The 23,998-nt window shown below is 38.6% G+C and overlaps 1 protein-coding gene across 5 annotated transcripts in view; it reads right to left on the bottom strand.

The window, feature by feature from the left end:
• LOC150097613 (papilin-like) overlaps positions 1–23,998 on the bottom strand; it is a 1,184,257-nt gene that overhangs the window by 647,337 nt on the left and 512,922 nt on the right. For all 5 annotated transcript variants that reach the window (XM_090407770.1, XM_090407771.1, XM_090407772.1 and 2 more), the window contains one exon: positions 14,270–14,449. In XM_090407770.1, coding sequence (XP_090263896.1) covers positions 14,270–14,449 — 180 coding nt within the window. The remainder of the gene's footprint in view (positions 1–14,269; positions 14,450–23,998) is intronic.

Here is a 23,998-nt window from a genome sequence, read left to right as displayed (position 1 = left end):
ACTTAGAAAGATTTAATGATAGAGAGAATGTGTCACGAGGTTCGGAAGGTGAATTGGATTGGATGAAGCAAAAAATGAAATGGATGCGGAATGAAATTAAGAGAATTCAGGTCAAAACTATTAAAATAAATCATGATGGCATGAAAGAGTTAACGAAAGATGAGCGAGTGGCGTTGTATGGCGACTCCACTATTAAAGGTGTGCTAGAGGATAAAATGCATAAGGTATGTTTTCCAGGCGGTAAAATGAGTAGAGTGATTGAGGCATTGAATATGAGGTGGGAGCGAGCAAAAGAGTTAATTGTATTAATTGGTACAAATGATTTGAGAGAAAACAAAGAGTATGTCAAAATGAATGTCAGGAGACTGCTTGTAAAGATAAAAGAGAATAGTGTGACAGGAAGGGTAGTCAGTGTGTTGCCTAGGTATGATTGTGGGGAAATGAGGCAAAGAGCAAGGATTATGAATGATATCCTGGCTGAAATGTGTGAGGAGATGGGAGTACAGTTTGTTAATGTGTGGAATGAGTTTGAGGGACGAAGTGAGCTGTATGGGAGCGATGGACTGCATTTGAGTGGTTATGGTGTGAGTCGCTTGGAGAGTCTGCTGCTGGAAAGTAGAGAAGTGAATAGCGAGAATGAATCAGATCGAGAGGGGAGTGATGTGGAAGAGCAGGAGAGTAAGACAGGAGAGATTGAAAAAGTGGAAATGAATGGGGAAGTGAGTAGTATGAGTCCAGAAAATGAGAGAATGGGTGTGCAAGAGGAGCAGGGAAATGGGGAGGCTCAGGGTGGACAGGGGTACACAGCGTGAAAAAGGTGCATGCTCCAAGAGGAGGTGAGAGCATGTGTAGACAGGAAAGTAATGGGATGACCAGGGATCAAGAGGAAACAGATGGAATTGCAAAGGGTTCTAAAATGAAGAAGCAGAAAGGGAAATGGCCCCAGTCCAGCATGGAGAGATCACATCGAGTGAGTGGTATCAGTGGAACTAGCTGTCGATCCAGAAATGAGTTGTTGTGCTTGTATACCAATGCTAGAAGTATAAGAAACAAGGCAGATGAAATGGTGGCACTAATTGCATCTATGCACCCAGAGATTGTCGGATTAAGTGAGACATGGTTAGATGAAGACGACATCCTGACAGAAATAGAGATGGAAAGGTATGATGTGTTTCATGAGGATAGAAGGGGTAAAAAGGGAGGGGAGTGCTATTGATGATAGAGAAAGAGTTATGTCCATACAAGGTAGAGATGCAAGAGGGAAATAGGGCCAGTGGTTTTGAGGCAGTATGGTGTGAGATAGAGGTGAATAGAATCAAATACTTGGTGGGATGTTGTTATAGACCTAGTAATGTGGATGGTGGTGATAGCGAAATGCATAGTCAAATAAGCCAAGCAAATAAGAAAAGGGTGATCATTATGGGTGATTTTAATTATGGCAATATAGACTGGAATGAAGAGATAGCAACTGGAAGTAAAGAAAATGAGTTTCTTGAGTTTTTGAGGGATAACTACCTCAGACAGTATGTAACAGAGGGCACACGAGGATTAAGGGTCTTGGATTTGGTCATCTCATCAGAGGATGTAATTATAAATGAGGTGTCAAATCATTCACCAATTGGTGAAAGTGACCATGAGGTGATTACCTGGGTAGTTGCCAGCAGTGCAAGGACCCCTGTGAAAAAAGTGTATATGTGGAACTACAAGGGGGGGGGGGTTTGATTATGAAGAGCTCAGGAGACAGCTTGCAGGTGTAGCATGGAATGAGGAGTTAGCTGGAAAAGAGATCAATGCAGCTTGGGGGATTTTCAAAAACTAGTTAGTAGATGCAATGTCTAAATGTATACCATGGGTGAGAAGGTTAAATAAGGTAGGTGTGAGATGGATGAATAAAGAGATTAAGCATGCAATACAGAAAAAAAAGGTCATTGTGGAGGCAGCATAAGAGAAGTGGAAGTAACCAATTTAATGAGGTCTACAAAGACCAGGCAAGGAGGGTGACTTGGTTGGTGAGAGTAGCTAAAGAGAGGTATGAACAGCAGTTAACTAATGAAGCCAAAAATAATCCTAGGGAGTTCTTTCGATATATAGCCAGCAAAAGAAAGAATGAATATGGAAGGATGACATTGATTGGAGGAAATGGTATAATGAAGCCAAAAAGAATCCTACGGAGTTCTTTCGATATGTAGCCAGCAAAAGAAAGAATGAATATGGAAGGATGACATTGATAGGAGGAAATGGTATAAAGACAGCTGTTGCAGAATGTGTGGTGGAGATACTTAATGAGCAGTTCATAAAGATCTTTCAATCTTGTGAATGTGACTTCATGGAGAGATTAAGAGCAGTTGATGATGGGGAGGAGAGACTGAATGTAAGTGAGCAAGAGGTGTTTGGGGAGTTGAGTAAACTAGATGTAAATAAGGCTGTGGGACTTGATAATATATCACCGCGTATTCTGAAGAAATGTGCCAGAGAGTTGACACCTGCCTTGACATATTTTTTTAATACGAGTCTTGCACTTGGTCAAGTTCCTAAAGAGTGGAAGGAGGGCAAGATTGTAATGCTTCATAAAGGAGGTGATCGAACTCAAGCATCAAACTATAGGCCTATCTGTGTGTCAGGTGTTGGGGTTAAGTTGTTGGAGAAACTTGTGAGAGCTAGGATCCAGAGTTGGGTTGACAACAATGGTATAATCTTTGATGGACAGCATGGATTTGCTAAAGGGAGGTCATGTTTTAGTAATCTAGTTACTTATTACAATAAACTGACTGCTTCCTTGGACAGAGAAGAAGGATACACAGTAATATACTTGGATTTTGCAAAAGCTTTTGATAGAGTACCTCATGATAAGTTGACAGTCAAACTAGAGCAGAAGGGGTTGGATATTAGATTAGTGCATTGGATTGGAGACTGGCTATCTGATAGGTATCAACAAGTTGTGTATGGGATGCAATATCCAGGAAAAGGAAAGTCACTAGTGGAGTGCCTCAGGGGTCTGTTTTGGGGCCATTACTATTTAACTTGTATATTAATGATATTGGTGAAGATTTGGATGGAGATATTCAGTTGTTTGCAGATGATGCAAAGTTGGGACGAACCATAAAGAGTAGTGAAGATGTTGTGGACTTGCAAGAAGACTTGAATAAATTGAGTGATTGGGCAAGCAAATGGGGATGTGAGTTCAATGTTGCAAAATGTAAGGTTTTAAAATTTGGGAAACAAAGATGGGATGCAGAATTTATGGTTGGTGAGAATATATTGTTGGAAGTAGAGGAAATAAGAGATCTGGTGGTGATAGTAGATAAGGATCTAAAATTTAGGGGACACATCGCCAAAATTGTGAAGACAACACAAAGACTTCTGGGAATGATGCAGAGAACACTGATGTGTAGAAGTAGGGAGATTCTTGTTCCATTGTATAAGGCTTTGATTAGGCCACACATGGACTATTGTGCCCAGATTTGGTCACCTGGTTTTCAGAAGGATGAAGAGATGTTGGAAAGGGTCCAAAGGTGACTGACTAAGGTAGTTTCTGACCTCTGGAATGTCGAGTATGAGGAAAGATTGAAACGATGTAATTTTCAGAGTCTAGTGGAGAGAAGGAAGAGGGGGAGATATGATAGAGACCTACAAGTTGGTAAGGGGTTGTTATAGGATCAATGGTGGAGAAGTTCTACAGAGAATAGTGGGAGATCAGGGGAGAACCAGAGGTCATCCCTGGAAACTGTATAAAGAGGGTGTGAGTAGGGGAGTGAGAGGCAGGTTTTTTTCGTGCAGAGTTGTGAGTGATTGGAATGCCTTGCCTGAGAGTGTGGTGTCTGCAAGGAGTTTGAATGTGTTTAAGACACGGTATGATGAGATGTGTGTGAGATAAAAGGACCTCCTAGATGAGTCTTTGACTCCATGAGGTCTTGTTTAATAATAATAATAATAATAATAATTTGTAGACACAGCCTTATCACCACCTTTATTCAGTGGAAAAAGGTCACCCTCTTTATACTCTCTTGGAACTTGTGCTGTTATAAGACTCTTATTAAACAGCCATGCCAATGCTACTGACAAATGCCTGGATCATTCTCTTAAGATGTGGTGATATGTTATCAAATCCTATTGCTTTACTGACATCAAGCTTGTTTATTTCCTCATATACCTCCTGCATAGCGTTGCCAATTTAGCTCTTTTGGAGCTAGATCTAGCTTTTTTTTCTTCCCTAGCTACAAAAATTTTAATCTAGCACCTAGCTCCAAATCTAGCTTCTTCAGAACTAGTTTGAGCTCTTTTTAGTTGTTTTTATAATTTAAAAACAACTAAAAAAACTTTTAAAGAAATTATTTTAAAAGATTTACAGATGTTCGCATTTGATAAGGAATTGTATTGTACGTTTGGTATGAGCATTGTACACGTTTCAAATGCATGATGATGATGTCAGTCAGTCATGTGGCCCGACAGTCTGCAATTTTGTCGTTTTAAAGTTGATAGCACCACTATAAGTTAGTCTTTGCACAGTGTTCTGGTTGGTAGATACGAATAGTGAGTGGGAAGTTTTCAAAGACTGATCGTAATTCGTTGCAGTAAAGAGTTGTATACCCTTCTTCAAAAATTAGCAAAGAGAAAAATAAAGCTTACAAACAAAAATTTAGGAGGAAGTGGTTGCAAATGGGAATGTTTAGTAAATGGTTGTGTAAAGTTCCTGGTGATGCTACAAAAGACCACTATAAGTTTTGCAGATATGATATAGTTGTTAAATATATTGTCAGCTTGTAAAGCATAGCGAAACTAAGAAGCATCTTGCTGCAGTTCCATATAAGGCTGTTTCTATTACAAATATGCTTGTGTAAAAAAACGTGGGTGAATTAAGTGCAGAAGACCACATGGAAGATGTATTTAGTCACTTATATGCAAGTATCACTTCAAGTTGAATACAGTAAGTAACTTAAAAGTATCAGCTACTACTTTTAAAATTTTAGCTTGAAATTTTTAACTCCTTTTTAGCTCTCTTTTTTTTTTTTTTTAAGATTTAGCTGTTTTTAGTAATTTTCATTAGGTAACACTACTCCTGCATGCTCATAGTTAAGCCATCTTCTCCTATCTCCTTTATTCAGTCTTTTGACCTTCAGAATACATTCGCACATCAATGTTGTTATATATCTTTTGGTCAGTTCCCATGAAATATTTTTCTCCATCCTACTTAACACCTCATTCCATACTATAGCTCCAAGCTTGTCATAATCACCAACCTTGCATTTCCACATATACGAAGGTGGTCTGAAAAGTTCTCGGCCTAACAATGAAAAAACGAATTTATAATTTCAAAATTATTTTTCAACATAATCTCCCTTAAGACTAATACATTTATTCCAGTGATGCTCCAGTGCCATTATCACTTCCTTGTAGTGGTTCTCAGTAAGATCTGCAAAATACCCTTCTGCAGCTGCAATCACCTCTTGATTCGAAGAAAAACGCTGACCAGCGAGGAAAAGTTTCAGTTTTGGGAAGAGATAAAGTCAGAGAGAGAGCAAAATCTGAGGAATAGGGTGGATGTTCCAACAATTCATAGTGCAGATCCCTTCATTTTCTAATTACCAAAACACCTTTGTGGGCAGGTGCATTGTCCTGATGAAAGATGATTTTTTTCTTCTGCAAACTGGGTCTTTTCTCATAAATTTTTTCCTCTAGTCGAGTTAAAAGATCGGAATAATATTTTCCGGTTATTGTTTTACCCTTTTCACGATAATTAATAAACAAAATGCCTTAGGCATCCCAAAACATCGATGCCACGACGTTCTTCACGTGGATCATCTTAAATTTTTTCCTGATGATGAAACCGACTTTGTCTTCTTTGGCACTAAACAACTGGTTTCTGTCCACTGTTTAGACAGCTGTTTGGATTCTGGTGTGTAACGGTCATTCCAAGTCTCATCCATAGTAATAAATCGACACACAAAATCAGTTTTGTTCTTATTAAAACGCTCCAAGCACTGTTCAGAAATTTTCATGTAAGTGCATTTTTGATCTGCTGTGAGCAAGTGTGGCACCCATTTTGTATAAAGCTTTTTCATATGCAATTCTTCATGCAGAATATATCCTACACGTTCTTTTGAAATGCCTTATAGTCTCAGCAATTTCAATCACTTTGATTCGCTGGTCATCCAATATCATGCACTTGGTCAATGATTTCTGGTGTTGTTACATTTTTTGACGTTCTTCACGTGGATCATCTTAAATTCTGTTACAGCCATGTTTAAACTCGACACCCCATTTCTTAATTGTTGAAAATGAGGGAGAAGAGTGCCCATAAACTTTTATGAACTTTGAATGAATTTCTTTTGCTGTTAAACCTTCTTTTACAAAGAATTTTATAACCATGCGATACTCAATTTTATCCACAGGATATTGTCTTGAAGCCAGGACCAAAAAGAGTGGGAAGCAGAAGAGTTTTGGCAGTCGAGCTTGGCAAGTGCAAGAAGAATGATTGTTATGGGAAATTTTAACTACAGCAGTATTAGTTAGGAAGAAGAAAATGCATGCAGTAATAAGGGAATGGAATTTCTGGAATTCTTGAGGGATAGATGTCATAGGCAATATGTAAGAGAGGGAACAAGAGGTTCAAGAGTTTTGGATTTGGTCATAGCATCAGAAGTTGATAGTTGATAATAACTGAGATGACATTTCTCCCACCAGTTGGAGAGTGACCATGTGGTTTTGACTTGGAAGATGAATAGACATGAAGGAGTTTCAAAGAAAAGGTAACGTATGTGGAATTATAAGGCAGGTGATTATAAGTCTTAGATATCGACTTCGAGCAGTTCCATGGAGGGAGGAATTAGAAGGGAAAGATATCATTAATGCTGGGGAAATTATGAAAGAATATTTGTTAGCAGCAACAGTAAGCTGCATTCCACGATAGAAGAAAAGGAAACAATTTGGGGTAAACTGTTTGATATCTTTTGGTGTAAAACAACAAAAGATATCAAACAGGAACTGTAGGTGAAAAAGAGGTTAAAAAGAAGAGATATTAGGGAGGGTTGGAGAGAAGATGCATGAAGAATATAAGCCTCAGGCCAGGAGAGTGATTAATATGGTAAGGAAGGCAAAACTAGAATATAAGAAGAGATTGGCACTAATATCCAAAGAAAATCCTAGGGAATTTTTTAGCTATATGGCCAGTAGGAGGAGATATGATTGTGGAAGAATGACAATGTTGGATAAAAAAAAAAGGGAATAGAGTGACTGATGCAGAGGACATAGTGCAGTTGTTCAATAAACACTTTATTGGAGTATTTCATCCTGGAGAAGTAAGTTTTAATATTAGAGGAATAGATCAGGTTCGAGGTTTAGAGGTGCAAGAGGAGAGTATGTTACAAATACTGAGTACTTGGGATGTCAATAAAGCTGTAGGACTGGATGGTATTTCACCATGGGTTTTGAGAGAATGTGCTAAAGAACTGACAGCTCCATCCTGGCTTTTCAGTGAAAGTCTGGCTATGGGAAAGGTACCCAAAATATGGAAGGAAGATAAGATAGTGCCATTGCATAAGGGCAGTAGCAGACTGGATGTGTCTAACTATAGGCTAGTTTGTGTTTCATCAGTAGTTGTTAAGATCTTGGTGAAATTAGTGAGCGACCACATACAGCGTTGTGCAAATGAGAGTAATGTCATCTCTGAAAGTCAACATGGATTTGTTAAGGGGTGCTCTTGCTTTAGTAATATGATTGCCTTTTACAATAAAGTGACAAGAGCAGTTGATGAGGGAAAGGCATATACTGCCATTTTTTTTTCATTTTGCAAAGGCATTTGACAGGGTGCCCTATGATAAGCTGATATTTAAGTTACAGCACATGGATTTAGATGTTGGATTAGTCAACTGGATTCAGGATTGGCCTGTCTGATAGGTATCAGAGAGTTGTGTATGGTGGAGCAGTATCAAGGAGGCAGATGGTTACAAATGGAGTCCCACAGGGCTCACTACTGGGACCTGTGTTGTTCAACCTTTATATCAATGACATTGATATAAAGTGGATTGGAGTGGGATATTTAGTTGTTTGCAGATGATGTGAAGCTGGGAAGATTTATTAGTCATAGTGCAGATGCGGCAGCCCTGCAAGAGGATTTGAATAAACCAGACAGATGGGCAAATGAATGGTGGTATCAGTTTAATGCAGCAAAATGTAAAGTCTTGATGTTTGGGATGCATCGATAGGAGGCTGCATACTCGATTGGAGGATGTAGAGGAGACAAGAGATCTGGGGGTGATGATTGATAGAAAACTAAAATTCAGGGAACATATTGCAAAGGTGGTGAAGGTAATCCAGAGGATTGCTGCAATACTGAGAAGGATGCTGACCTGCAGAGATAAAATAGTTATCGTTTCATTCTATAACCCTGATCAGACCACACTTGAACTACTGTTCCCAAATTTGGTCACCAGGATTTGAAATGGATAAATTAACTGTGGAAAGGGTACAGTGGCAGATAAAGATGGTTTCAAGACTGTACAATGTTAGTTATGAGGATTGGCTGAGGGAATGTGGACTGCAGAGTTTGGTAGGTAGAAGGAGAGGTGATATAATTGAGACTTTAACTGTTGATAGGTAGTTTACAGGGTTGACACTGGGGAGTTCTTTCATTTGGTGGAATGGTGGGAAGGAGTGATGATAAGGGGGCATCCCTGGAAGTTACAAAAAGGAAGCTCTGAGCAAGATGGTGGGGAGTGGGTTCTTTGCATGGAGAGTGATTGAACCGTGGAATGCATTGCCTGATAGAGTGGTGAGAGCAAGAATGGTCAATAAGTTCGAGAGTAGAATAAGAGTGTGTTTCCTTGGAAGGACCTCCCACAATGAATCTTTTGACTCATGGAAGCCTGAATAATAATAATATTAATTACAATAATAATAATAATAATGAGACAAACAATGTAAGAACTGATTTTTGTTGGATTGGGGACAGGGTATTAATATTGGAGGAGTTAATAGGTAATATACCTTTTATTAATATTATTATGATTATCATCAAGCCTCCATAGCATCAAAAGAGTCGTGGTCAGAGGTTCCACTGTCACGGACATAATTCATCAAATTATGCCTTAAACTCGTTCATCATTTCCACACAGAGTGCATTCTGCTCATCAACTGCTCTCCATTCAAAGACTCTATTTCTCTCCCCTGCTCACACCCAAATTATATGGCAGGGTAGCCTCTTTTCCTATTCCTGTCTCTCCCCCTTCTACATAAACTCTCTCCAATATTTAACTTCTAAAATTTCTAAAAACCTCTGCAATTAGCATCCCCCCCTCTCTGAATATTTGACATATTCAAAAATCCAGAAATCCTAATTAGCCTAAGTTAATCTAGTTTAGATTCTTTCCAATATATATATCCTCATTTCCTTGAAAACTGATGGCCAATTCTGCACATAGTAACTCATGTTTAGCATAATCAAGACATCATAACATTATATACTGAGAATTCATTCTATAAAGTTCCATTCCATAAAGCCACATACAGTGGCTTTAGAATAGAACTATAACCACTTTACTTCTTTATGTAACGTCACCCTTTCATCACTACCATAATTTGTTGTGATGTCCTCATAATTTCATCAAAGTAACACCTAAACTAGAGGTCACTGTCCACAAACACTGGCAATTATGCATCTCCTACACCTTCAGAATTTCCCACTAACTGGATACTCTGCATCCTCCCACCATTGCCTATCATATTTCAAAACCTTACACTTTGCAACAATGAGCTGGATGTCCCACTCATTTGCCTGGTCACACTGTCTCCTGTAAGGCAACATCTGCTCTATTCTTTATAGTTCTTCTAATCTGCATCATCTGCAAATAACTGAATATCTTCAATCACACCATTCCTAATATTATTAACATACAAGTTAAACAGTAAAAACCCCAAGAGAGAGAGAAAGATGGCTACAGCATGTATAGTGACTTTCTACTATCAGGACTCTGCTTTAAAATGGAATCCACTTGTCATGTGACACTCTATCAAAAGACTTCTGCAAAATCTAAATATTATTATTATTATTATTATTTATATAGGCAATCCATGGAATCAAAAGACTCATTGTGGGAGACCCACTATCTATTAACACAATATCATACATCTCCTTAAACCTATTCACTGTTGGGGCACTCAAAATCACCTCTGGCAATCCATTTCACTCAACACCACTCTAGAAGTAAAGAACCTAGTCCACACACACACACACCCTTACTAACCACACACTTAGACAACTTCCAAGTGTGCAACCCCTTGTTTCCCCCCTACTCCCATGTATGGAAAAATTTCTTGTATGTCAATCTTATAGAATCCCTTTAGTAACTTATAAGTTTCCATCATATCTCCTCTCCCATGCCTATCAGCTAAACTCTGCAGCCCACATACCTTCAATCTATCCCCACAGGAAACATTCCACAGACATCATTTATAACACTATGGCCAAATCATAGCTTTATAAAGAGGTGTAATAACCTTCCTATATTTACCTATAGAACTTTATAAGTGATATAAAAGTTATGTAAATTTTATATAAGTGGAATGGAATTTTTTTTCCCCTAACTGTCACAGGTTAGGGGAAACTGACTGCTTATTTTCTTTTAAACATTTTTCTAAAATTATTTTTAAGAGTGGAAGAGCTAAGGAAAATGATAAAATGAGAGGAAATTAAGAGAAGTAAGGAACATAGAGAGGAAAGGCAGGAAGTGAGAGAGAGAGAGAGAGAGAGAAGTCAGACTCAGTGGCACACCCAGAGTGGGGACCAAGGGGCCCGGGCACCCCCCAAAGAAAAGGAAAAAACACTAGAAAAATTTCCAAAAATCTTTTCCTAATTAAAATTCATTTTTTTTATTTATGTTGTGTGCTACTTATGAATTAGCGATCACTGCAGATGCTCAGTTATAGGCCATATGTGATGTGTAGTGTGTATTCGCAAAACGCCTACTCAACCCCCCCCCCCCCCCAAAGGTTAAATCCTGAGCTCTCAGCCCCCTCCAAGATTAAATCCTGAGTGCACCACTGGTCAGACTTGATAGTAAGGAGGAAAAATGAATAATGGAGCTGTGAGGAATGCCATGTGTGGAGATCCGATGATTCACATTGTGCAGTGTAGAATGTTAGAGGAATGCTTGGTGGAACAACAGAGAGTGTGACTATAGAAATTAAGCAAGGGAAAAAATGTGAATGACATTATTGTGTTCAAGATTAAAATTAGAGATTGTGCAGCAGAAAAGTGTGAGAGGGAAGACAGTAAACATGTCACCTAGAAATGATAATGCAGAGTTGAGGAGACAAGCAACAATAATGAATGAAATGATGGTAAGAATGTGTATGAGGAAAGAGATCTAGAATATGTGAGTTTTTGCATTTGTTGACAGAAGAAAGCTGTATGCAAGAGGTGGGTTGTATTGGAACATGGAAGGATGCAACTATTCAGACAGAGACTATTTTAAAATTCCATACCATTAAACCCAGGTGACCTTTGTTCAGTATGCACACATTACAAGCACACAGATGCACAGACTGAACAAAGGTCAGCTAGGTTTCATGATATAGAATTCACAGAAAGGGTGAAAATACACTGCAAGGATTTTTAAAAGGATGAATGAAATAAGAATAAAAAACAATCTCTGAAAACTGAATAAAGAAGTGCTAAGTAGTAGTGTGAAGTTTACTGCATAGAGAGCAGCAGATAACTGGAATGTATGATATCAGAGAATGTCATACATGCAAGGACAGTAAATTAATTTATGACATAGAATGGCATGCATGGGATAAGGTGAACTTTAAATTTTAAATAAAGTTCAATTTTAAATAAAGTTGCATGGTTCCATGAAACAGTTTTATAATAGCAATAAGCTATTTTCAAAGATAAATTTTATAAATGAGGTGTCAAATCATCCACCAATTGGTGAAAGTGACCATGAGGTGATTACCTGGGTGGTTGCCAGCAGTGCAAGGACCCCTGTGAAAAAAGGGTATATGTGGAACTACAAGGGGGGTGATTATGAAGAGCTCAGGAGACAGCTTGCAGATGTAGCATGGAATGAGGAGTTAGCTGGAAAAGAGATCAATGCAGCTTGGGGGATTTTCAAAAACTATTTAGTAGATGCAATGTCTAAATGTATACCACGGGTGAGAAGGTTAAATAAGGTAGGTGTGAGATGGATGAATAAAGAGATTAAGCATGCAATACAGAAAAAAAAGGCATTGTGGAGACAGCATAAGAGAAGTGGAAGTAACCAATTTCATGAGGTCTACAAAGACCAGGCAAGGAGGGTGGCTTGGTTGGTGAGAGTAGCTAAAGAGAGGTATGAACAGCAGTTAGCTAATGAAGCCAAAAAGAATCCTAGGGAGTTCTTTCGATATGTAGCCAGCAAAAGAAAGAATGATTATGGAAGGATGACATTGATTGGAGGAAATGGTATAAAGACAGCTGTTGCAGAATGTGTTGTGGAGATACTTAATGAGCAATTCATAAAGATCTTTCAATCTTGTGAATGTGACTTCATGGAGAGATTAAGAGCAGTTGATGATGGGGAGGAGAGACTGAATGTAAGTGAGCAAGAGGTGTTTGGGGAGTTGAGTAAACTAGATGTAAATAAGGCTGTGGGACTTGATAATATATCACCACGTATTCTGAAGGAGTGTGCCAGAGAGTTGACACTTGCCTTGACATATTTTTTTAATACGAGTCTTGCACTTAGTCAAGTTCCTAAAGAGTGGAAGGAGGGCAAGATTGTGCCACTTCATAAAGGAGGTGATCGAACTCAAGCATCAAACTATAGGCCTATTGTGTGTCAGGTGTTGTGGTTAAGTTGTTGGAGAAGCTTGTGAGAACTAGGATCCAGAGTTGGGTTGACAACAATGGTATAATCTTTGATGGACAGCATGGATTTGCTAAAGGAAGGTCATGTTTTAGTAATCTACTTACTTATTACAATAAAGTGACTGCTTCCTTGGACAGAGGAGAAGGATACACAGTAATATCCTTGGATTTCGCAAAGGCTTTTGATAGAGTACCTCATGATAAGTTGACAGTCAAACTAGAGCAGATGGGGTTGGATATTAGATTAGTGCATTGGATTGGAGACTGGCTATCTGATAGGTATCAACAAGTTGTGTATGGGGGTGCAATATCCAGGAAAAGGAAAGTCACTAGTGGAGTGTCTCAGGGGTCTGTTTTAGGGCCATTACTATTTAACTTATATATTAATGATATTGGTGAATATTTGGATGGAGATATTCAGTTGTTTGCAGATGATGCAAAGTTGGGACGAACCATAAAGAGTAGTGAAGATGTTGTGGCCTTGCAAGAAGACTTGAATGAATTGAGTGATTGGGCAAGCAAATGGGGGATGTGAGTTCAATGTTGCAAAATGTAAAGTTTTAAAATTTGAAAACAAAGATGGGATGCAGAATTTATGCTTGGTGAGAATATACTGTTGGAAGTAGAGGAAATAAGAGATCTGGGGGTGATAGTGGATAAGGATCTAAAATTTAGGGGACACATCGCCAAAATTGTGAAGACAACACAAAGACTTCTGGGAATGATGCGGAGGACACTGACATGTAGAAGTAGGGAGATACTTGTTCCAATGTATAAGGCTTTGATTAGGTCACACTTGGACTATTGTGCCCAGATTTGGTCACCGGGTTTTCAGAAGGATGAAGAGATGTTGGAAAGGGTCCAAAGGCGACTGACTAAGGTAGTTTCTGACCTCTGGAATGTTGAGTATGAGGAAAGATTGAAAAGATGTAATTTGCAGAGTCTCGTGGAGAGAAGGAAGAGGGGAGATATGATAGAGACCTACAAGTTGGTAAGGGGTTGTTATAGGATCTATGGTGGAGAAGTTCTACAGAGAATAGTGGGAGATCAGGGGAGAACCAGAGGTAATCCCTGGAAACTGTATAAGGAGGGTGTGAGTAAGGGAGTGAGAGGCAGGTTTTTTCCGTGCAGAGTTGTGAGTGATTGGAATGCCTTGCCTGAGAGCGTGGTGTCTGCAAGTAGTTTGAATGTGTTTAAGACACGGTATGATGAAATGTGTGTGTAAGATAAAAGGACCTCCTAGATGAGTCTTTGACTCCATGAGGTCTTGTTTAATAATAATAATAATAATAATAATAATAATAATATCTTTTCCAAAATAAAATCTCAAAGAAATGTAAATCCTTTAAAGATTTACATTTATTTCTAAAATAACTAAGATCTCAAAAAATAATTCAAAATACTTAGATGATCATTAAAACTTACCCTATTCCATGGTCCAGTAAACCACATTCCTTTACAAGGAGCTCTGGTACAATTACGCACTGTAGGAAATTTTTTTTCAACATCACATTTTTCATCATCAACTTTCTTGACACTTTCTGCTTCCCAAATTCCACAAAAGACAACACGAGTTTGAACTCCAGTTCCACATTTAGCAGAACACTGTATTTAAAATTAAACAAAATCATTTTTAATTTATAACATATCATGTACCTGTAGTACTATAAATCATATTATACCATTTTATATAAACTTATTCATAGAACTGATGTATATTTAAAATCTACCTCATTTTCAAAAGAAATTACACTTTTAAAAGGTAATTAATTACACTAAATTACATAGGAATTGAAATTAAGTGCCTCTGTAGTGCACTTGGAAGAATGATGGCATATTGCAGCCTTTGAATGAAAAGACCTGAATTTGATTCTCAGTATATTGAGAGTGTTGGATCGTCCTTCCTGTCTTTTGATCCGCCATCTTGCTTTAACGTTGTTCTTATTAAGGTTAATTAATTTTATGTTGATTACTAATCTAAATATAGGGAAATTTCTATTATACTGCGCCCACCCTACATTCAGATTAGTCTATGCAAAATAGTGTAATCAATATTAATTAACTTTAGCAGTCTAATGTTTATATATAGGCTGAATTTTACATTAACATTTGAGGTTCCCGCTAGGTCCGATAATTTTATGAACGGTGCAGTGGAAAAGAATCAGGCTAATAACAAATTGAAATCAATAAAACAAAACATTTAATGCAAGGTTATAAAATATATACATAAGCATACTTTGGATACAAGATAATGCAAAATTAACTCAGTTCAACTACACATAACATTCACTTAACTTTTGGTATCAAACACTGAGCTTCAAAATCTAATTTCTCCCTAATAGGTAAAGATAGCTCTAAAGTTCTTCACCACTGAAATTCACAGCAATTTTAACAATTGTATTCTTTATCTATCCCTTAGTCAGAAATCACATAGCTCAGTCAAGAGATAGCTATCACTTTAAGGGAGGAAGACTATTAATCTTCTAGCTTTGGCTAATATCAGCATAAACACCACAGTTAATATTAGGATTTAACAGAAGGAGATAACTCTTATAACTTCACTCTAAATTGCTAAAAAGTACAACTGTTCTTACCAGAATAAATCTTTGCACATATTATTCACTGAGGCACACTTAAAACTTTAGTTAATTACCACACTGGAGTTACACATTTCAAAAGTAATTATTATTATTATTATTCAGGCCTCCATGGAGTCGAAAGACTCATCATGGGAGGTCCTACCTAAGAACATAAAGTCTGTCAAGACTCATCGAGGGGAGGTCCCCCCTAAGAAACACAAAGTCTATCATACCACTCCTTAAACTCATTGACCGTTCTCGCTCTCACCACTCCATCGGGCAATGCATTCCACGGTTCAACCACCCTCCACGCAGAGAAACCTTTCCTCACCCTCTTGCTCACAGTTTCCTTTCGTAACTTCCAGGGATGGCCTCTTGTCATCACTCCTTCCCACTGTTCAATGAAGCGAAAGAACTCCCCAGTGTGTCAATCCTGTAACCACCTCTCAACAGTTTAAAAGTCTCAATCATATCACCTCTCCTTCTTCTATCCACCAAACTCTGCAGTCCACATTCCCTCAGCCGAATGTGGACAGCAGAGTTTGGTGGATAGAAGATCCACCTTGTAGATCCGATCCTTGTACAGTCCTGAAACCATCTTTGTCATCCATCTTTGTATCCTTTCCACAGTTAATTTATCCCCTTCAAATCCTGGAGACCAAATCTGAGAACAATAGTCCAAGTGTGATCTGATCAGAAACTTATACAACGGAATGATAACCCTCTTATCTCTGCAGGCCAGTGTCCTTCTCATAATTGCAGCAATCCTCTGTGTTACCTTCACCACCTTTGCGATATGTCCCCTAAACTTCAGGTTTCTATCAACCATCAACCCCAGATCTCTTGTCTCCCCTACTTCCTCCAGCATAGCTCCTCCCATAGAGTATGCTGCATCCCATCGATGTTTCCCAAACCTCAAGACCTTACATTTTGCTGCATTAAACTGAAACCTCATTCATTTGCCCATCTATCTAGCTTATTCAAATCCTCTTGCAAGGTTACCACATCTGCGCTATTACTAATAATCCTTCCCAGCTTCGCATCATCTGCAAACAACTGAATATCCCCTTGCAATCCACTGGCAATGTCATTGATTAAAACGTTAAACAATATAGGTCCTAGTACTGAGTCCTGTGACCACTTGTAACCCTCTGCCTTCTTAAAACTGCTACACCATATACAACTCTCTGATACCTATCAGACAGCCAATCCCGAATCCAGATGACCAATCTGACACCCAGACCCATGTGGTGCAACTTAAATATCAGCTTATCATGTGGCACCCTGTCAAATGCCTTTGCTAAGTCTAAGAAAATTGTAGTATATGCCTTTCCCTCATCTAATGTTCTTGTAACTTTATTATAAAAGGCTAGCATATTGCTAAAACAAGAACGCCCTTTCACAAATCCATGTTGACTCTCACAGATAACAAATCCATGTTGACTCTCACAGATAACAAATCCATGTTGACTCTCACAGATAACAAATCCATGTTGACTCTCACAGATAATATACCCTCATCTGCCCAATGTTGTATACGGTTCCTCACTACTTTCTCCAAGATCTTAACAACTACTGATGACACACAGACTGGCCTATAATTAGACACTTCCAGTCTGTTACCACCCTTATGCAATGGCACTATCTTACCTTCCTTCCATTCTCTGGGCACCATTGCCGAAGTCAGACTTTCATTGAAAAGCCAGGTTAAAGGCACTGTCAGTTCCCTGGCACATTCTCTCAAAACTCGTGGTGAAAAACCATCCCAAAGCTTTACTGACATCCAGAGTACTCAGTATCTGAAACACACCCTCCTCCTGTACCTCTAAACCTCGAACCAGCCCTATCCCTCTAGCATTAAAACTGACTCCTCTAAGATGAAATACTCCAATAAAGTGTGTATTGAACATAACTGGTAATTAATTTACGGAATTAACAACGCATATAAAGTATATTAATTAAAGATAACTTTAATGAATCACTTCTATATTTCGGCAATGTCACATTACCATCGTCAGGAACATAAAGATATGAATGTGCACTAAGGAACTAACAAAGCAAATGAGGAAGAAAGTAAGAAACTAATTTTGTTCCTAAAGTCCTAATGGTGCCCTCTTGCAGGCTAATTTGATAGTCTTGGCAGTTGGGCTGAAGTTCTCATAATGAAAGTCTCCCAAATTTGGGGCAGTTTCATGCACCCAAATTTGTTGAGGTTAGGAACGTTTTTTAGAGCTGCTGAAGATTCTTTGAATAATCTTTCGTATTTAAACTTGCTGCAATGGATTATTTTTGTTTTCTTCCAACGAATTTCATGGTGGGTATCTAAGGCATGGTCTGCCAGCCCAGAGCGGCTGTACTGGTGAAACCGGATGTAGTCTTGGTGTTCTGAAATCCTGATATTTGTTGTTCTGCCTGTTTGGCCAAAGTAGGACAATTCTACAAACAGATAGAGGGGACAGCCATGGGTTCACCACTTTCCCCACCCTTGGCCAATTTCTTTATGGAGACATTTGAAGCGAAAGCCTTAAACTCCGCCCCACAAAAACCCACTATTTGGCTTCGTTATGTGGATGATGTGTTTGCTATTTGGCCACATGGCTCAGACACACTCCACTCCTTCCTAACACACTTAAACAACCAACATCCCAGAGTCCAGTTCACCTTAGAAAAAGAGGAAAACAACACCCTCCCCTTCCTAGACACTTTAATCACCCGCCAGCTTGATGGATCTTTGGTTTTCTCTGTTTACAGAAAACCCACCCACACTGGCAGATACATTCACCAGCAATCCCCCCACCCCCTCACAACAATATGGGGTGATAAAAACACTATATAACAGGGCAAAATTAATCTCCTCAGATGACAAGGCCCTGACTATGGAACTAAACCACATCCTCAACACTTTCTTAGCCAATGGCTATAACTCCAAAAAAATCCAAAAAATACTAAAACCTGTAAACCACAAAACCCCTCCCCCCCTCCACAATAAAGACTACACCAAGTCTATCACTATCCCCTACATCCAGGGCACCTCTGAAAAAATAACTAATATCCTCAAAAAATATGACCTTACTTCCTGTTACAGACCATATAAAAAGTTGGCATCCCTTATCCGCTCTACCAAAGACCAACCACTTCCCCTAGACCTACCTGGTGTATACCAGATCCCTTGCAGCTGCAAATTGTCCCACTTTGGCCAAACAGGCAGAACAACAAATATCAGGATTTCAGAACACCAAGACTACATCCGGTTTCACCAGTACAGCCGCTCTGGGCTGGCAGACCATGCCTTAGATACCCACCATAAAATTCGTTGGAAGAAAACAAAAATAATCCATCGCAGCAAGTTTAAATACGAAAGATTATTCAAAGAATCTTCAGCAGCTCTAAAAAACGTTCCTAACCTCAACAAATTTGGGTGCATGAAACTGCCCCAAATTTGGGAGACTTTCATTATGAGAACTTCAGCCCAACTGCCAAGACTATCAAATTAGCCTGCAAGAGGGCACCATTAGGACTTTAGGAACAAAATTAGTTTCTTACTTTCTTCCTCATTTGCTTTGTTAGTTCCTTAGTGCACATATCATATCTTTATGTTCCTGAAGATGGCAATGTGACATTGCCAAAATATAGAAGTGATTCATTAAAGTTATCTTTAATTAATATACTTTATATGCGTTGTTAATTCCGTAAATTAATTACCAGTTATGTCTAACCAACGTATAAGTCTTACTACTAGTTCATTGAACAATTCCACTATGTCCTCTGCATCAGTCACTCTATTCCCATTTTTATCCCACAATATCATTCTTCCACAGTCATTTCTCCTCCTACTGGCCAAATAGCTAAAAAATTCCCTAGGATTTTCTTGGATCTTAGGGCCAACCTCCACTCATATTCCCGTTTCGCTTTCTGTACCACATTAATCACTCTTCTGGCCTGTGTCTTATATTCTTCATGCATCCTCTCTTCACCTGTCTCCTTTTATCTCTTCCATAGCCTCTTTTTCACATGCAATTCCTGTTTAATATTGTTTGTCATCCGCTTTACTCCAAATTGTGTCCTCTTCTTCACTCGTGGTATACAACTTACCATTGCTGCTAACAAATATTCTTTCACGATTTCCCACGCACTAATGATATCCGGCCTTCCAATTCCTCCCTCCATGAAACTTCCCGAAGTTGACGTCTAAGACTATTATAATCACCTGCTTTATAATTCCACATAAGTTCCCATCACTTCTCCAACTGGTGGGAGAGATGTCATCTAAGTTATTATCAACTCTTCTGATGCTATAACCAAATCCAAAACTCTTGAACCTCTTGTTCCCTCTGTTACATGTTGCCTAAGACATTTGTCCCTCAAGAATTCTAGAAATTCCATTCCCCTATTGCGGCATGCATCTTCCTGTCTCCAATTTATACTACTGTAGTTAAAATCTCCCATAACAATCATTCTTCTTGCACTTGCCAAACTTAGCTGTCTAAACATCTCCTAGTCCCCATCCTCTGTGCTCCTGGGTCTGTAGTAACACCCCACTAAATATCCTGTCTTGCCTACCTCTACCTCACACCATATGCTCTCAAAATCATTTGTCTCACTTCCTTACAAAGCCTCCACTCTTAGAGGACATAGGTCATCACTTATCATAAGCAGTACCCCACCACCACGGTTTCCCCTCCTATCCTGACGAAAAATGCTATACCCAGCGACTTCTATTCCTGTTATTATATCCCCTTCTGTCAACCACGTCTCAGTGATCCCAATAATTTTTGGCCAGGCTGATGCTATCTGCGCCACCAATTCCTCTCCCTTATTCCAGATACTCCTGGCATTAGTATAAAGCATATAAATGCCATTGTTTCTATACCCAGCATTATCCCTTCTAGACTCCACTGGGCTCAGTGCTACCTGACATCGTCTCCCTTCTCCCAAGTATCCATTCCCACAAGAGGCCACCCCTGCTATCATCCTCCCTGGGACACACTGACTCATATAGCAATCTCTCCAGATGCCTACGTCCTTCCTCATTCAAATGTAAGTGGTCTCTCACATACAATTCCTCTCTTTCCTCAAACGCACTCCAAGCATCCACATATACCAGTCCTCACTTATCACACATTCTCACTATTATGCCATTCAATATCACTGCTCTTCTGCTCAGTTCATCATTATCATACCTATGCAACACGCACACTATTTTTCCTCTCTCTGTCTTCTTCCGTACCGCCTCAAGCAAAAATCTCATATTTCTCGCTGCCCGACTTACATTACCACTCAAGTTATTTGTTCCTACCATCACAATCATCTTATCCACCCTTTCACCTCTCTTAATTGCCATAGCCACCCTTTCTATTGTTCCTCCTGGCAAACACTCCTCACACATCCTATCTTGAACACCACAGATCATTGAGTCGCCATCCATTATACCTCTTACCATTCTCTCTCTCCTATTGTTTCCATTCTCTCCTTTTCTTTCATTCCCACAGGTCTCTCTCATTCCCTCTCTTCTACTGCTATTCTCTCTTCTAGCATTCCCATACCTCTCTCTCCTACTGTTTCCATTCTCCCCTCTTCTAGCACTCCCATACATCTCTCTCATTCCCTCTCTCTCCTACTGTTTCCATTTTCTCCACTTCTAGCACTTCCATATCCCTCTCTCATTCCATCTCTCCTACTGTTTCCATCCTCTCGTCTTCTAGCATTCCCATATCTCTCTCTCTCATTCCATCTCTCCTACTGTTTCCATTCTCACCTCTTCTAGCACTTTCATATCTCTCTCTCATTCCATCTCTCCTACTGTTTCCATCCTCTCATCTGCTAGCATTCCCATACCTCTCTCCAATTCCCTCTCTTCTACTGTTTCCATTCTCTCCTCTTCTAGCACCCACATACCTCTCACTCATTCTCTCTCTCTTCTGTTTTCTTTCTCTCCTCTTCTAACACTCCCAAATTTCTCTCTCTCCCCCACTCTGATTCCACTTGCATTTATCTCTTCCATTCTCCTAATCTTAACTTTCATACTTCTGCTCTCATTCACAAGGCATTCCACCTCCTCTTTCAGCTCATCTATCTCCCTCTGCAGGTCAGTCACTCTTAATCTAAATTCACTCTCCCAAACAAAACCATCTCCTAAACTTTCAGTCACTCACGCCTTCCACACTATCAACTATTCTTTTCTCATTCATATATATATTTTTTCACTCTCTCCTATCACACTACTTGTCTTCCTACATTCATTCCCCATTCCTGGAGCAACAAGGTCAGATATTGATAATTCGACACTTATTTCCTCCCACTGTCTGCATTTTGCACACATACGCTCTCCGCTCTCTTTAACAAGCCACATATCTAATTCCTGAGACGCATACATGCCGCAAGTACTGCATGCCACAAAGTCCCTTATGATATTTCTTATAATAGAGTTCTTAAATGGCAGAGGACTTGGCGATATGCCACTTGCAACTACAGCTGAATCATTCCTTACTGCCGAGTAACATAGTCGTTAATTATTCAATTAATAAATTCCGTTAAATAAATAGAAAAAAAAAGTACAAACAATTACAAGCAAAACAAAATATTTAAGTACACTAAATAAAATGAAATAAAACTAAATACAGTAATGAAAACTTAGCTTCGTTTTGTCTTCCACTGTTATGCATTCTATTCCGACGGTAACCAAAATATATTATATCGCGACAGCAACTAACTTCCAAAAAACAACCACTGAAGTACACTCGTATTCAGAGAAATAATTTAGCACTCAAAAACGTAGAAAAACGGGGGGAAAAAATGGACTATTCACCGATTAAAAATCAATAAGCTTCTTTAAACTAACTTAATCTTTAATTTCAGCACAACGCATAGGCAGACACACTTGCACTAGAAAATCTACTTATTCCCCATACATTACTTTACACTAGAATCAGATTTCTACTAATCTTCCTTGAAAGCTCTGGAATACAACATTAACTTCAGAATTCCATATCAATATTCTGAGTTGTCAATTTACATTTCGATCCTTCGTAATCTGATCACAGTACTTAATTCTTTGTACTACAGCCTTTTATTTAACTCCGTGCTGCCAATAAATTATTTCCTCATCTCTATTGTACTGTTCTCAGTGCCATTACTGTGCTGAGTGCTCCAATTGTACTCAGTCCCTAGTTCCCTAGTTCTAGTGCTAACTCTGCCGACCAACTGCTTTGACCAACTCCTGACCCACTGCTCTTGTTTACTCTCCTTTCCATTTATATACTTTCACTCCTTTTTCCAGCCAAAACTTGTTCTCACTGTCTAGTTCAAATCAATTCCATCTCACATCCATAACTCATGCACTACTATGCTCGCGCTTTCTATTTTTAACTCCGTCTCCATGACAACAATTAGAGCAGTACATAAGCATAAGCATTACATAACATTATACCTTTATATACAGAAACTAAATAAAAGAATATTTTTCAACTCAATTAATATATAATTAATTATGATGAACACAAATTCTTCTACTATGAATATAGGAATAATTAAAATAATCTGAACATTATTTTTATACAGAGTCCTTTCCATTATTAATACATATCCTAGATTAAATAATTAAATAAAAAAACTCAAAGGTAATTATATGAATAATAGTTTATACTAAGAGATTTACATTAAATAATATCAACAAAAGTAGCCTTTGATATGGTGGATTATGTTGGATTCTGAAGGGAGTATTAATAACACTGGCCAACAAAAAAAAATTTTTTTTTCTGCTGATTATGATCTGACACTTGTTTTTTACTAATTTGGGTGTGCTGATTTCAAATATCAAACCCATTTTTCTCTATCGCATCAGGTTTTTCCTCTATGGCATTTTCTTTTTGCTAATTTGTAAGTTTTTGATAGTTTTAAGGAGGCAGCACTATTTAGAGGATCAAAAAATCGATTTTTGAATATTATTTTCTGAAAGTATGTACTTTTAAAAATCTGTTCCTAACTTTTTATCAAGAAATTCAAAAAATTCCTGAAGATATAGCCTATTATTCAAAGCGGTGCGCAGATCAGAATCGGAGCACTCACCATTCTCGCGTGTTAGTAAACGAATAAATGCGTAAGAACCTGCAAAGGCATGTACTGGCGCTTCGAATGCAAGAGAGGCCGATACCCGACCTAATACATTTAGGTGATGAAAAGTAGGCGATGACAACTGCCTAAAACAAATGAATGCTATATGTGTCATAGCGGACAAAGAACGATCGAAATCAGTCAATCGTTAATCAATTGTGAAAGTATGATGAGTGCTTATAACGTTTCAATAAATTCTCTGGTTTTTTTTGTCTTGTTAATTGCATGTTAGTCGGCAGTGAAGAAAATACATCATGTCTACTACTCGAAATTGTGTCAATAGTGTAGATTCCTTCTGCTACATTTGTGGCAGCTTTACTGTTCCCAGTCAAAGGACAAATATCACTGATTTCGTTAAGAAAGTGTACTTTGCATACTTTAACGTAAAAATTGCAGATCAGGACAAGTCATGGGCTCCAAATAAAGTGTGTAAGTCATGGGTAGAAAATTTATGACAGTGGAGCAA

The sequence above is a fragment of the Typopeltis vanoorti genome, chromosome 17 (assembly GCF_054136105.1).
Source record: "Typopeltis vanoorti isolate ZY-2024b chromosome 17, IOZ_Tvanoo_1.0, whole genome shotgun sequence".
Classification (NCBI taxonomy): domain Eukaryota; kingdom Metazoa; phylum Arthropoda; class Arachnida; order Uropygi; family Thelyphonidae; genus Typopeltis; species Typopeltis vanoorti.
This window is presented reverse-complemented; position numbering and strand designations above follow the sequence as displayed.